We start from the raw sequence: 16746 nt of genomic DNA, 5'->3' as shown, positions 1-16746 counted from the left end.
AGTAATGGTAGTGACGAAGTAGTAATGGCAGTAGTAATGGTAGTGACGGCAGTAGTAATGGCAGTAGTAATGGTAGTAACGGCAGTAGTAATGGTAGTAACGGCAGTAGTAATGGCAGTAGTAATGGTAGTGACGGCAGTAGTAAAGGCAGTAGTAATGGTAGTGACGGCAGTAGCAATGGCAGTAGTAATGGTAGTAATGGCAGTAGTAATGGTAGTGACGGAAGTAGTAATAGCAGTAGTAATGGTAGTAATGGCAGTAGTAATGGTAGTGACGGCAGTAGTAATGGTAGTGACGGCAGTAGTAAAGGCAGTAGTAATGGTAGTGACGGCAGTAGCAATGGTAGTAATGGCAGTAGTGACGGCAGTAGTAATGGTAGTGACGGTAGTAGTAATGGCAGTAGTGACGGCAGTACTAATGGTAGTGACGACAGTAGTAATAGTAGTGACGGCAGTAGTAATGGCAGTAGCAATGGTAGTAGTAATGGTAGTGACGGCAGTAGTAATGGTAGTGGTAATGGTAGTGACGGCAGTAGTAATGGTAGTGGTAATGGTAGAAACGGCAGTAGTGGCGGCAGTAGTAACGGTAGTGACGGCAGTAGTAATGGTAGTAGTAATGGTAGTGTCAACAGTAGTAATGGTAGTGACAGCAGTAGTAATGGTAGTGACGGCAGTAGTAACGGCAGTAGTAATGGCAGTAGTAATGGTAGTGACGACAGTAGTAATAATGGTAGTAGTAATAGCAGTAGTAATGGTAGTGGCGACAGTAGTAATGGCAGTAGTAATGGCAGTACTAATGGTAGTAGTAATGGCAGTACTAATGGCAGTAGTAATGGCAGTACTAATGGCAGTACTAATAGTAGTGATGGCAGTAGTAATGGCAGTGATGGCAGTAGTAATGGTAGTGACAGCAGTAGTAATGGCAGTGGTAATGGTAGTGACAGCAGTAGTAATGGTAGTAACGGCAGTACTAATGGTAGTGGTAATGGCAGTAGTAATGGCAGTACTAATGGCAGTAGTAATGGCAGTAGTAATGGCAGTGACAGCAGTAGTAATGGTAGTAACGGCAGTACTAATGGCAGTAGTGATGGCAGTAGTAATGGCAGTAGTAATGGTAGTGGTAATGGCAGTAGTAATGGTAGTGGTAATGGCAGTAGTGATGGTAGTAGTAATGGCAGTAGTAATGGCAGTAGTAATGGTAGTAGTAATGGTAGTAGTAATGGTAGTAGTAATGGTAGTGGTAATGGTAGTGGTAATGGCAGTAGTAATGGCAGTAGTAGGGTCGTGCCACCATTTTGGTGCTTTTTGAGAAGTGTAACTTGGTCCAATAACATTGTCATAAAGAGCACATGTTCAACTTAATAAAGAAATGGCTTTCCATACAGATGTTATGTGTGGTACAGAGACGAGGTAGTCATTCAAAAATCATGTTAAACACTGTTGCACACAGAGTGAGTCTATGCAACTAATTATGTGACTTGTTAATCACATTTTTACTCCTGAACGTATTTAAGCTTGCCATAACAAAGGAGTTGAATACGTGTTGACTCAAGACATTTCACCTTTTCACTTTTAATTAATTTGTTAAAACTTCAAAAAAACAAAATTCCACTTTGACATTATGGGGTATTGTGTGTAGATCAGTGACACAAAATCTCAAATGTAATACATTTTAAATTCAAGCTGTAACACAACAAAAATGTTGGAAAAAGTAAAGAGGTGTGAACCCTGTTCTGAAGGCTCTGTACGTGTCAAAGTTGGTGTTGGGAGCTTTAAACGGTTCAACAGCAGAGACGAATCCAAATACTTCCCTGTGGAGCTTTTAATGAACAACAGGTACAGTTCAAAATGTTGAAATGGGGGGAAAAAGAAAAGCGAAAAGCTACTTATTCCAGATCTGTTTTACAGTTTGAAAGGCATTTTTTAGCTTAAGACAGTTGAAGACTAGTTACCGCGACAATGTTTTTTCAACAACAACAAAAAATGCGTTTGTTTACAAGGAGTGCAAAGGCAAATTAGGCTATTGCATACGCGTACTTCACAGAGAAGGCGTTCCCCAACGGAAATATATGCAAATACATGCTAGAACGTGCCAATAGGATCTCACTAGTTCGTGCTTGGCTCTGCCCACTATGCTTCATGTGCTCGCATGTTAATGATCTTGGATTAGTTATAAATATCTTCGGCGTTAGCGCACCTGGCAGCATGTCCGCTACTACAGGTATCTGTTCAACATGCAGCCCTACTGTACATAGTAGAAGCTATACGAAATAATAACATGTTTTATTATCACGGTGCACGTGTTGTTTCACAGGGTCAGCCATTGTAGTATGATAGGTGAGAGGAGGGGTGGGGGGGGGGGTGGGTGAATTAATGAAGGCATGTTGTCAAAAAATGGCCCCAAAATCTGTTCCATCTTTCACCTTAAACAGCATAGACATCTACCAATCTCTAGAGATCTAACCCCCTGTTCCCCGGCACATCACAGGCGGTGTCAGAGGAAAGCCTCAAAAAACTGTCAAAGACTCCAGTCATCCAAGTCGTAGACTGTTCTCTTTGCTGCCGCACGGCAAGCGGTACCGGAGCGCCAAGTCTGGGACCAAAAGGCTCCTGAACAGCTTCTACCCCCAAGCCATCAGACTCCCGAACAGTTAATCAAATGGCTACCCGGACTATTTGCATTGACCCCCCTCCCACTCCCCCTTACTTTAGTAAATATTTTCTTCACTCTTATTTTTCTTAAAACTGCATTGTTGGTTAAAGGCTTGTAAGTAAGCATTGCACAGTAAGGCCTACACCTGTTGTATTCAGCACATGTAACAAATATAGTTTTTTTTGCCACAAAGGTTAATTTGCCATCTTCTGGATGGGTAAGGTCACAGTCAGGCAGTTCAGACAGACAGTTCAGACACAGACAGACAGACAGACAGACAGACAGACAGACAGACAGACAGACAGACAGACAGACAGACAGTTCAGACAGACAGTTCAGACAGACAGTTCAGACAGACAGACAGACAGTTCAGACAGACAGTTCAGACCAGACAGACAGACAGACAGTTCAGACACAGTTCAGACAGACAGACTCTTCAGGCAGCTTTGTGACAATAACAGTCTCTGTGTGATGGATAGTTGTGTCTTTCTGTTCTGGACACCTCAGGTCAACACACTTCCTGTTAGCCCGTGGTATCAACCCACTTCCTGTTAGCCCGTGGTATCAACCCACTTCCTGTTAGCCCGTGGTATCAACCCACTTCCTGTTAGCCCGTGGTATCAACCCACTTCCTGTTAGCCCGTGGTATCAACCCACTTCCTGTTAGCCCGTGGTATCAACCCACTTCCTGTTAGCCCGTGGTATTAACCCACTTCCTGTTAGCCCGTGGTATCAACCCACTTCCTGTTAGCCCGTGGTATCAACCCACTTCCTGTTAGCCCGTGGTATCCCAAGGGAGAGAAGAGGAAGTTCATGTATTCTCCAAGGCTATCCAAGGGCAGTGTTCATTAGAGAGCGGCGTAATAAAAATGTTTTCAACATTAAATCAAAACAAGCTATTTATTTTCTTTTAAAGTTTAGATGGCATCTTGCTGTTTCAGACCTTCTTTTAGGCATAATATGCCATCCTCTCCTTCTCTCTCATTGGGCCATGTAATTAGCCAGCTCCTTCTCCAGACTCTGGGTGAAGCGATGGTTGAGGAACAGCAGTTGACCGTGTGGTAATAGACGGTGGAGCAGGACATCGATACGGTCACTCTTCAAGAGGACCTGAAGAATAAAACAAAAAAGTGTATTTGTCACATGCAGAGAAAACAACAGGTGCAAACCATATAGCAAAATACTTCCTCACAATCCAGAGAATTAAGGTACAAAATAGAGAATCCAGGACCTTAAAAACAAACAGGACTAGATAGGAATAAACCCCCAGAATGCCACAGTGAAAGTTTACAGTTTCCACATTTTGCTGCCTTTCAATAACATCTTAAAAGGAAATTCATATTTTTTCCCTTTTATCTACACGACCTACTCCACATTTTCAAAGTTAAATTATATATTTCTTTCTCCAAATTATATATATTTTTTAAACGACGAAGATGTCTTGATTGCGTATGTCTTCACCCCCCCAGAGTTCATACTTGATAGAAGCACCTTTGGCAGCCATTACAGCTGTGAATCATTTTGAATAAGATTGTGCTCACTTTGCACAACTCTTAGGTCAACAATTATTTAGTGTTTTTCTCACAATTTCTCAAGCGCAATACATTTGGTTGGGACAGAAATATTCTCAGATTTTGAAGCAAATTTAAGTCAGGAATGATTGCTGTACCCCTCAGGAACACACAACACCTCTTGGGTGTGACTTTGGCATTAAACATCACTGGGTTTTCAGAAGACAAGCAGATTTTCCTCTAACTTTGTCCCTGGGATTTACTTATATTTATTTTGTTCCTGACAAACTCCCCAGTTCCTGTCAGTGGCAAGCATACCCATAACATGATGCTGTCACCACAATACTTGAAACACTTAAAAGCTCTGCCTCTTCTGAACACCCTTGGATAATAACACAAACGTTAATGCCAAAGACCATAATGACTTTTCAAGAGGTGTTGAGTGTTCCTGAATGGTTCAGTCTCTTAAAAAATCAAAGATTTGAATATTGCTGTCCATCAAATTAGACATGTTTTTGACAAAACAATGAACATTCAGTATTCACAGCCGCAGACTTTTCCCACATTTTGTTGTGTTACAGCCTTATTCTAAATTGGACGAAAAAAAATTTTTTCTCATCAATCTACACACACCCGATAATGACAAAGAAAAAACTGGTTTCTAGACATTTATGTATCAAAAAAACTAATATCACATTTACTTAAGTATTCAGACCCGTTACTCAGTACTTTGTTGAAGCACCTTTGGCAGCGATTACAGCCTCGAGTCGTCTTGAGTATGACGCTACAAGCTTGGCACACCTGTATTTGGGGAGTTTCTCCCATTCTTCTCTGCAGATCCTCTCAAGCTGTCAGGCTGGATGGGGAGCGTTGCTGCACAGCTATTTTCAGGTCTCTCCAGAGATGTCCGGGCTTTGGTTGGGCCACTCAAGGACATTCAGAGACTTGTCCCAAAGCCACTCCTGCATTGTCTTGGCTGTGTGCTTAGGGTCATTGTCCTGTTGGAAGGTGAACCTTCACCCCAGTCTGAGGTCCTGAGTGCTCTTGGAGCAGGTTTTCATCAAGGATCTCTCTGTCCTTTGCTCCATTCATCATTTCCTCAATCCTGACTAGTCTCCCAGTCCCTGCCGCTGAGAAACATCCCAACAGCATGAAGCTGCCACCACCATGCTTCACCGTAGGGATGGTGCCATGTTTCCTCCAGACGTGATGCTTGACATACAGGCCAAAGAGTTCAATCTTGATTTCATCAGACCAGAGAATCTTGTTTTTTATGGTTTGGGGGGCCTCTTGGCAAACTCTAAGCAGGCTGTCATGTACTGAGGAGTGGCTTCCATCTGGCCACTCTACGATAAAGGCCTGATTGGTGGAGTGCTGCCGAGATGGTTGTCCTTCTGGAAGGTTCTGCCATCTCCACAGAGGAACTCTGGATCTCTGTCAGAGTGACCATCGGGTTCTTGGTCACCTCACTGACCAAGGCCCTTCTCCCCTGATTGCTGTTTGTCCGGGCGGCCAGCTCTAGGAAGAGTCTTGGTGGCTTGCTTTTTGCTCTGATATGCACTGTCAACTTGTGGGACCTTATATAGACAGGTGTGTGCCTTTCCAAATCATGTCCAATCTATTGAATTTACCACAGGTGAACTCCAATCAAGTTGATTGATTGGTAAAGCCCTGCCTTATCTCAGCTCACTAGTCAGCACAGCAGCACCCACCCGTAGCACGTAACACGTAGCAAGTAACACGTAGCACGTAGCACGTAACACGTAACACGTAACACGTAGCACGTAACACGTAGCACGTAACACGTAACACGTAACACGTAACACGTAACACGTAACACGTAACACGTAACACGTAACGCTCCAGCAGGTATAAGATTTGTATTTATTTTTTTAACTGTTTTTGCCCCAGCGACCAGGGTGAAGGCTAGGCCTCAGCGACCAGGGTGAAGGCTAGGCCCCAGCGACCAGGGTGAAGGCTAGGCCCCAGCGACCAGGGTGAAGGCTAGGCCCCAGGGACCAGGGTGAAGGCTAGGCCCCAGCGACCAGGGTGAAGGCTAGGCCCCAGCGACCAGGGTGAAGGCCTGAGGCCTCAGGGTGAAGGCTAGGCCCCAGGGACCAGGGTGAAGGCTAGGCCCCAGCGACCAGGGTGAAAGCTAGGCCCCAGGGACCAGGGTGAAGGCTAGGCCCCAGCGACCAGGGTGAAGGCTAGGCCCCAGCGACCAGGGTGAAGGCTAGGCCCCAGGGACCAGGGTGAAGGCTAGGCCCCAGCGACCAGGGTGAAGGCTAGGCCCCAGCGACCAGGGTGAAGGCCTGAGGCCTCAGGGTGAAGGCTAGGCCCCAGCGACCAGGGTGAAGGCTAGGCCTCAGCGACCAGGGTGAAGGCTAGGCCCCAGCGACCAGGGTGAAGGCCTGAGGCCTCAGGGTGAAGGCTAGGCCCCAGTTACAATATTCATCTAGACCATCCGGCACATCTCTCACCTCGCTCCCCGTCCCCAGCATGCGTAGATGTTCCAGACAGTGTCTGGTGATGTTCTTCAGGGTCCCCTCAGCCAGAAGCAGGTTCTCATGGGGCTCAGTGACCAGGGTGAAGGCTAGGCTCTGGACCCCCAGCCACAGAGCACTCCTCTCCCCAGCCCAGGGCTCTCCCCTCCCCAGCCGCTGCACCCCGCTGTCAGCCTCTTGGAGAGCCACCAGCTCCTCTCCCAGTACGGTCTCTACCAACACCCGGCCTGAGGCCTCACGAGACAGGGTCACCGCACTACGCACCTGCCTGAGAGAGGGATGGAGTAGAGAGAGAGAGGTAGTTATTTTACTTGCTAGCAACACCTGGCCTGAGCAACACAGGACTGGGCCACTGCACTACACACCTGCCTGAGAGACAGAGATGGTATTATGGAGAGAGCGATAGTTTGGTCGACACAGTTAGCAACGAGCACTCGGTCCCAGGGCCGGTCGTCCCTACCCCACGTGGCTCCGCCCAGGGCCCATCATCTTTTCTCCACAGCCCATCGGCGCTCATTCCACGGCCCACCGGAGCTCAGCGCATAGCCCACCAGCTTTGCTCCACAGCCCAGCAACCCACACGTCCCACCTCCCACAGCCCACCGGCCCTCCTCCCACAGCCCACCGGCCCTCCTCCCACAGCCCACCGGCCCTCCTCCCACCGGCCCTCCTCCCACCGGCCCTCCTCGCACCGGCCCTGCCCCCACCGGCCCTCCTCCCACCGGCCCTCCTCCCACCGGCCCTCCTCCCACAGCCCACCGGCCCTCCTCCCACAGCCCACCGGCCCTCCTCCCACAGCCCTCCTCCCACGGCCCTCCCCCCACCGGCCCTCCTCCCACCGGCCCTCCTCCCACCGGCCCTCCTCCCACAGCCCACCGGCCCTCCTCCCACCGGCCCTCCTCCCACAGCCCACCGGCCCTCCTCCCACAGCCCACCGGCCCTCCTCCCACAGCCCACCGGCCCTCCTCCCACAGCCCACCGGCCCTCCTCGCACCGGCTCTCCCCCCACCGGCCCTGCTCCCACAGCCCACCGGCCCTCCCCCCACCGGCCCTCCTCCCACCGGCCCTCCTCCCACAGCCCACCGGCCCTCCTCCCACAGCCCTCCTCCCACCGGCCCTCCTCGCACCGGCCCTCCTCCCACCGGCCCTCCTCCCACAGCCCACCGGCCCTCCTCCCACCGGCCCTCCTCCCACCGGCCCTCCTCCCACCGGCCCTCCTCCCACCGGCCCTCCTCCCACAGCCCACCGGCCCTCCTCCCACAGCCCTCCTCCCACAGCCCTCCCGCCCCCCTCCCACGGCCCTCCTCCCACAGCCCACCGGCCCTCCTCCCACAGCCCACCGGCCCTCCTCCCACCGGCCCTCCTCCCACCGGCCCTCCTCCCACCGGCCCTCCTCCCACAGCCCACCGGCCCTCCTCCCACAGCCCACACCGGCCCTCCCCCCACCCACAGCCCACCGGCCCTCCTCCCACCGGCCCTCCTCCCACAGCCCACCGGCCCTCCTCCCACAGCCCACCGGCCCTCCTCCCACCGGCCCTCCTCCCACCGGCCCTCCTCCCACAGCCCACCGGCCCTCCTCCCACAGCCCACCGGCCCTCCTCCCACCGGCCCTCCTCCGAACCGGCCCTCCTCCCACAGCCCACCGGCCCTCCTCCCACGGCCCTCCCCCCACGGCCCTCCTCCCACGTCCCTCCTCCCACCGGCCCTCCTCCCACCGGCCCTCCTCCCACAGCCCACCGGCTCTCCTCCCACAGCCCTCCTCCCACAGCCCTCCTCCCACAGCCCTCCTCCCACAGCCCACCGTCGTCCCCACAACAGCTGCTAGTCGGAGGCAAGTCGCTTTTTCAGCATCAAGCCAGCAGAGTGCCTACTTCCTGTCGCCACTTATGTTGATATATGTATAGATTATGAGTGTGGGCTACCACCCAGCAATGCACATCACGTCTTCAACTGCAAACTCCCCTCGCCCGCTGGCGGTAGGAATGTATAGCCTTGGAGAACATAACACAGGGGGAAATGTTTTCTAATCTAAGTACCAACTGGCACCCTATTCCCTATATAGTGCACTACTGTAGACCAGGGCCCTATTCCCTATATAGTGCACTACTGTTGACCAGGGCCCTATATAGTACACTACTGTTGACCAGAGCCCTATTCCCTATATAGTGCACTACTGTTGACCAGGGCCCTATTCCCTATATAGTGCACTACTGTAGACCAGGGCCCTATTCCCTATATAGTGCACTACTGTTGACCAGAGCCCTATTCCCTATATAGTGCACTACTGTTGACCAGGGCCCTATATAGTACACTACTGTTGACCAGAGCCCTATTCCCTATATAGTGCACTACTGTTGACCAGGGCCCTATTCCCTATATAGTACACTACTGTTGACCAGAGCCCTATTCCCTATATAGTACACTACTGTTGACCAGGGCCCTATTCCCTATATAGTACACTACTGTTGACCAGGGCCCTATTCCCTATATAGTACACTACTGTTGACCAGGGCCCTATTCCCTATATAGTACACTACTGTTGACCAGGGCCCTATTCCCTATATAGTACACTACTGTTGACCAGAGCCCTATTCCCTATATAGTGCACTACTGTTGACCAGGGCCCTATATAGTACACTACTGTTGACCAGAGCCCTATTCCCTATATAGTGCACTACTGTTGACCAGGGCCCTATTCCCTATATAGTGCACTACTGTAGACCATGGCCCTATATAGTACACTACTGTTGACCAGAGCCCTATTCCCTATATAGTGCACTACTGTTGACCAGGGCCCTATTCCCTATATAGTGCACTACTGTAGACCAGAGCCCTATATAGTACACTACTGTTGACCAGAGCCCTATTCCCTATATAGTGCACTACTGTTGACCAGAGCCCTATTCCCTATATAGTGCACTACTGTAGACCAGAGCCCTATTCCCTATATAGTGCACTACTGTAGACCAGGGCCCTATCCCCTATATAGTGCACTACTGTAGACCAGGGCCCTATTCCCTATATAGTGCACTACTGTAGACCAGGGCCCTATTCCCTATATAGTGCACTACTGTAGACCAGGGCCCTATTCCCTATATAGTGCACTACTGTAGACCAGGGCCCTATTCCCTATATAGTGCACTACTGTTGACCAGGGCCCTATTCCCTATATAGTACACTACTGTTGACCAGAGCCCTATTCCCTATATAGTGCACTACTGTTGACCAGGGCCCTATTCCCTATATAGTGCACTATTGTAGACCAGGGCCCTATTCCCTATATAGTGCACTACTGTTGACCAGGGCCCTGTATAGTGCACTACTGTTGACCAGAGCCCTATTCCCTATATAGTGCACTACTGTTGACCAGGGCCCTATTCCCTATATAGTGCACTACTGTTGACCAGAGCCCTATTCCCTATATAGTGCACTACTGTTGACCAGGGCCCTATTCCCTATATAGTGCACTACTGTAGACCAGGGCCCTATTCCCTATATAGTGCACTACTGTTGACCAGGTCCCTATTCCCTATATAGTACACTACTGTTGACCAGAGCCCTATTCCCTATATAGTGCACTACTGTTGACCAGGGCCCTATTCCCTATATAGTGCACTACTGTAGACCAGGGCCCTATTCCCTATATAGTGCACTACTGTAGACCAGGGCCCTATTCCCTATATAGTGCACTACTGTTGACCAGGGCCCTATATAGTACACTACTGTTGACCAGGGCCCTATATAGTACACTACTGTTGACCAGGGCCCTATATAGTACACTACTGTTGACCAGGGCCCTATATAGTACACTACTGTTGACCAGGGCCCTATATAGTACACTACTGTTGACCAGGGCCCTATATAGTACACTACTGTTGACCAGGACCCTATATAGTACACTACTGTTAACCAGGGCCCTATATAGTGCACTACTGTTGACCAGGGCCCTATATAGTGCACTACTGTTGACCAGGGCCCTATATAGTACACTACTGTTGACCAGGGCCCTATATAGTGCACTACTGTTGACCAGGGCCCTATTCCCTATATAGTGCACTACTGTTGACCAGGGTCCTATATAGTGCACTACTGTTGACCAGGGCCCTATATAGTACACTACTGTTGACCAGGGCCCTATATAGTACACTACTGTTGACCAGGGCCCTATATAGTACACTACTGTTGACCAGGGCCCTATATAGTACACTACTGTTGACCAGGACCCTATATAGTACACTACTGTTAACCAGGGCCCTATATAGTGCACTACTGTTGACCAGGGCCCTATATAGTGCACTACTGTTGACCAGGGCCCTATATAGTACACTACTGTTGACCAGGGCCCTATATAGTGCACTACTGTTGACCAGGGCCCTATTCCCTATATAGTGCACTACTGTTGACCAGGGTCCTATATAGTGCACTACTGTTGACCAGGGCCCTATATAGTACACTACTGTTGACCAGGGCCCTATATAGTACACTACTGTTGACCAGGGCCCTATTCCCTATATAGTACACTACTGTTGACCAGGACCCTATTCCCTATATAGTACACTACTGTTGACCAGTGCCCTATTCCCTATATAGTACACTACTGTTGACCAGGGCCCTATTCCCTATATAGTGCACTACTGTTGACCAGGACCCTATTCCCTATATAGTGCACTACTGTTGACCAGGGCCCTATTCCCTATATAGTACACTACTGTTGACCAGGGCCCTATTCCCTATATAGTACACTACTGTTGACCAGGACCCTATTCCCTATATAGTGCACTACTGTTGACCAGGGCCCTATTCCCTATATAGTACACTACTGTAGACCAGGGCCCTATATAGTGCACTACTGTTGACCAGGGCCCTATATAGAGCACTACTGTTGACCAGGACCCTATATGGTACACTACTGTTGACCAGGGCCCTATATAGTACACTACTGTTGACCAGGGCCCTATATAGTACACTACTGTTGACCAGGGCCCTATATAGTACACTACTGTTGACCAGGGCCCTATATAGTGCACTACTGTTGACCAGGGCCCTATATAGTGCACTACTGTTGACCAGGGCCTTATATAGTGCACTACCGTTTACCAGAGCCCTATTCCCTATATAGTGCACTACTGTTGACCAGGGCCCTATTCCCTATATAGTGCACTACTGTTGACCAGGGTCCTATATAGTACACTACTGTTGACCAGGGCCCTATTCCCTATATAGTGCACTACTGTTGACCAGGGCCCTATTCCCTATATAGTACACTACTGTTGACCAGAGCCCTATTCCCTATATAGTACACTACTGTTGACCAGAGCCCTATTCCCTATATAGTGCACTACTGTTGACCAGGGCCCTATTCCCTATATAGTACACTACTGTTGACCAGGGCCCTATTCCCTATATAGTACACTACTGTTGACCAGAGCCCTATTCCCTATATAGTGCACTACTGTTGACCAGGGCCCTATATAGTACACTACTGTTGACCAGAGCCCTATTCCCTATATAGTGCACTACTGTTGACCAGGGCCCTATTCCCTATATAGTGCACTACTGTAGACCATGGCCCTATATAGTACACTACTGTTGACCAGAGCCCTATTCCCTATATAGTGCACTACTGTTGACCAGGGCCCTATTCCCTATATAGTGCACTACTGTTGACCAGGGCCCTATTCCCTATATAGTGCACTACTGTAGACCAGGGCCCTATTCCCTATATAGTACACTACTGTTGACCAGGGCCCTATTCCCTATATAGTACACTACTGTTGACCAGAGCCCTATTCCCTATATAGTGCACTACTGTTGACCAGGGCCCTATATAGTACACTACTGTTGACCAGAGCCCTATTCCCTATATAGTGCACTACTGTTGACCAGGGCCCTATTCCCTATATAGTGCACTACTGTAGACCATGGCCCTATATAGTACACTACTGTTGACCAGAGCCCTATTCCCTATATAGTGCACTACTGTTGACCAGGGCCCTATTCCCTATATAGTGCACTACTGTAGACCAGAGCCCTATATAGTACACTACTGTTGACCAGAGCCCTATTCCCTATATAGTGCACTACTGTTGACCAGAGCCCTATTCCCTATATAGTGCACTACTGTAGACCAGAGCCCTATTCCCTATATAGTGCACTACTGTAGACCAGGGCCCTATCCCCTATATAGTGCACTACTGTAGACCAGGGCCCTATTCCCTATATAGTGCACTACTGTAGACCAGGGCCCTATTCCCTATATAGTGCACTACTGTTGACCAGGGCCCTATTCCCTATATAGTACACTACTGTTGACCAGAGCCCTATTCCCTATATAGTACACTACTGTTGACCAGAGCCCTATTCCCTATATAGTGCACTACTGTTGACCAGGGCCCTATTCCCTATATAGTACACTACTGTTGACCAGGGCCCTATTCCCTATATAGTACACTACTGTTGACCAGAGCCCTATTCCCTATATAGTGCACTACTGTTGACCAGGGCCCTATATAGTACACTACTGTTGACCAGAGCCCTATTCCCTATATAGTGCACTACTGTGGACCAGGGCCCTATTCCCTATATAGTGCACTACTGTAGACCATGGCCCTATATAGTACACTACTGTTGACCAGAGCCCTATTCCCTATATAGTGCACTACTGTTGACCAGGGCCCTATTCCCTATATAGTGCACTACTGTTGACCAGGGCCCTATTCCCTATATAGTGCACTACTGTAGACCAGGGCCCTATTCCCTATATAGTACACTACTGTTGACCAGGGCCCTATTCCCTATATAGTACACTACTGTTGACCAGAGCCCTATTCCCTATATAGTGCACTACTGTTGACCAGGGCCCTATATAGTACACTACTGTTGACCAGAGCCCTATTCCCTATATAGTGCACTACTGTTGACCAGGGCCCTATTCCCTATATAGTGCACTACTGTAGACCATGGCCCTATATAGTACACTACTGTTGACCAGAGCCCTATTCCCTATATAGTGCACTACTGTTGACCAGGGCCCTATTCCCTATATAGTGCACTACTGTAGACCAGAGCCCTATATAGTACACTACTGTTGACCAGAGCCCTATTCCCTATATAGTGCACTACTGTTGACCAGAGCCCTATTCCCTATATAGTGCACTACTGTAGACCAGAGCCCTATTCCCTATATAGTGCACTACTGTAGACCAGGGCCCTATCCCCTATATAGTGCACTACTGTAGACCAGGGCCCTATTCCCTATATAGTGCACTACTGTAGACCAGGGCCCTATTCCCTATATAGTGCACTACTGTAGACCAGGGCCCTATTCCCTATATAGTGCACTACTGTAGACCAGGGCCCTATTCCCTATATAGTGCACTACTGTTGACCAGGGCCCTATTCCCTATATAGTACACTACTGTTGACCAGAGCCCTATTCCCTATATAGTGCACTACTGTTGACCAGGGCCCTATTCCCTATATAGTGCACTATTGTAGACCAGGGCCCTATTCCCTATATAGTGCACTACTGTTGACCAGGGCCCTGTATAGTGCACTACTGTTGACCAGAGCCCTATTCCCTATATAGTGCACTACTGTTGACCAGGGCCCTATTCCCTATATAGTGCACTACTGTTGACCAGAGCCCTATTCCCTATATAGTGCACTACTGTTGACCAGGGCCCTATTCCCTATATAGTGCACTACTGTAGACCAGGGCCCTATTCCCTATATAGTGCACTACTGTTGACCAGGTCCCTATTCCCTATATAGTACACTACTGTTGACCAGAGCCCTATTCCCTATATAGTGCACTACTGTTGACCAGGGCCCTATTCCCTATATAGTGCACTACTGTAGACCAGGGCCCTATTCCCTATATAGTGCACTACTGTAGACCAGGGCCCTATTCCCTATATAGTGCACTACTGTTGACCAGGGCCCTATATAGTACACTACTGTTGACCAGGGCCCTATATAGTACACTACTGTTGACCAGGGCCCTATATAGTACACTACTGTTGACCAGGGCCCTATATAGTACACTACTGTTGACCAGGGCCCTATATAGTACACTACTGTTGACCAGGGCCCTATATAGTACACTACTGTTGACCAGGACCCTATATAGTACACTACTGTTAACCAGGGCCCTATATAGTGCACTACTGTTGACCAGGGCCCTATATAGTGCACTACTGTTGACCAGGGCCCTATATAGTACACTACTGTTGACCAGGGCCCTATATAGTGCACTACTGTTGACCAGGGCCCTATTCCCTATATAGTGCACTACTGTTGACCAGGGTCCTATATAGTGCACTACTGTTGACCAGGGCCCTATATAGTACACTACTGTTGACCAGGGCCCTATATAGTACACTACTGTTGACCAGGGCCCTATTCCCTATATAGTACACTACTGTTGACCAGGACCCTATTCCCTATATAGTACACTACTGTTGACCAGTGCCCTATTCCCTATATAGTACACTACTGTTGACCAGGGCCCTATTCCCTATATAGTGCACTACTGTTGACCAGGACCCTATTCCCTATATAGTGCACTACTGTTGACCAGGGCCCTATTCCCTATATAGTACACTACTGTTGACCAGGGCCCTATTCCCTATATAGTACACTACTGTTGACCAGGACCCTATTCCCTATATAGTGCACTACTGTTGACCAGGGCCCTATTCCCTATATAGTACACTACTGTAGACCAGGGCCCTATATAGTGCACTACTGTTGACCAGGGCCCTATATAGAGCACTACTGTTGACCAGGACCCTATATGGTACACTACTGTTGACCAGGGCCCTATATAGTACACTACTGTTGACCAGGGCCCTATATAGTACACTACTGTTGACCAGGGCCCTATATAGTACACTACTGTTGACCAGGGCCCTATATAGTGCACTACTGTTGACCAGGGCCCTATATAGTGCACTACTGTTGACCAGGGCCTTATATAGTGCACTACCGTTTACCAGAGCCCTATTCCCTATATAGTGCACTACTGTTGACCAGGGCCCTATTCCCTATATAGTGCACTACTGTTGACCAGGGTCCTATATAGTACACTACTGTTGACCAGGGCCCTATTCCCTATATAGTGCACTACTGTTGACCAGGGCCCTATTCCCTATATAGAACACTACTGTTGACCAGAGCCCTATTCCCTATATAGTACACTACTGTTGACCAGAGCCCTATTCCCTATATAGAACACTACTGTAGACCAGGGCCCTATTCCCTATATAGTACACTACTGTTGACCAGGGCCCTATTCCCTATATAGAACACTACTGTTGACCAGAGCCCTATTCCCTATATAGTACACTACTGTTGACCAGGGCCCTATTCCCTATATAGAACACTACTGTTCACCAGAGCCCTATTCCCTATATAGTGCACTTCTTTTGACGATGACCTACTTAGAGTATTGTGCATTCAAAGAAGCTCACGCAATCACATTCATCTTTGACATTACAGGATTGTCAAGTTAGTGGCCTAGCCAGCATGTCAAAACTGCATGAAACAACATTGTCTTTCTAGTACAGGTGCCAGGACCGTCTCTCACCTCGCCACCACCGCTACCTTCTCATTTTGCAGAAGCCGCCTCTGTTCCGGTCCCAGTTCACTGTCCGCCCCGGTCAGCGCGCCCTCCTCCGGTCCAAACACACGGGAGTAGAGCACGCGACTCTCCCCGGGCGCCAGAGTGCTTACCGGGTTAACGGTATGAATCAGGAAACATTGAACCATGGTGTCGCTGTGTGACTTAATGAACTTAGATATCGATCTAGTTAGTCTTTCTCTGTCGATCACTACAGAGATGTCAGATTGAAGGGCTTGTTCTTTGCTTCCTGGTTCGATCAGGTGACAAGACAGATGCAGTCATTTGGACTCAACACTAGAGGGCGCCACTGTCATCGTAGAGAGAGAGAGCGTGAAAAACTATCTGTTCATCGATTAAAACCGAATGAGTGGTTCCCTATTTACCAGTGGTTTAAGAAGTACCAAATTGTCATACTTGATTAAACGTAAAGATACCCTAATAGAAAATGACTCAA

The 16746-nt window shown here is 48.9% G+C and overlaps 1 protein-coding gene across 1 annotated transcript; it reads right to left on the bottom strand.

Annotated features, from left to right (window-relative positions):
* Positions 1 to 1551: 1551 nt before the first annotated feature.
* On the bottom strand, positions 1552 to 16643 carry ap5s1 (adaptor related protein complex 5 subunit sigma 1). Its single transcript, XM_071382378.1, has 3 exons — positions 16257 to 16643; positions 6644 to 6935; positions 1552 to 3762 (listed from the first exon to the last, which is right to left on the bottom strand). The coding sequence occupies exons 1-3, from the start codon at positions 16436 to 16438 to the stop codon at positions 3634 to 3636; spliced, it is 603 nt and encodes a 200-aa protein (XP_071238479.1). The 5' UTR covers positions 16439 to 16643; the 3' UTR covers positions 1552 to 3633.
* Positions 16644 to 16746: the final 103 nt, after the last annotated feature.

This window comes from Salvelinus alpinus, chromosome 34 (assembly GCF_045679555.1).
Source record: "Salvelinus alpinus chromosome 34, SLU_Salpinus.1, whole genome shotgun sequence".
In the NCBI taxonomy this organism is placed as follows: domain Eukaryota; kingdom Metazoa; phylum Chordata; class Actinopteri; order Salmoniformes; family Salmonidae; genus Salvelinus; species Salvelinus alpinus.
The sequence above is the reverse complement of the archived record's forward strand: the minus strand, read 5'-3'. Positions and strand labels throughout refer to the sequence as shown.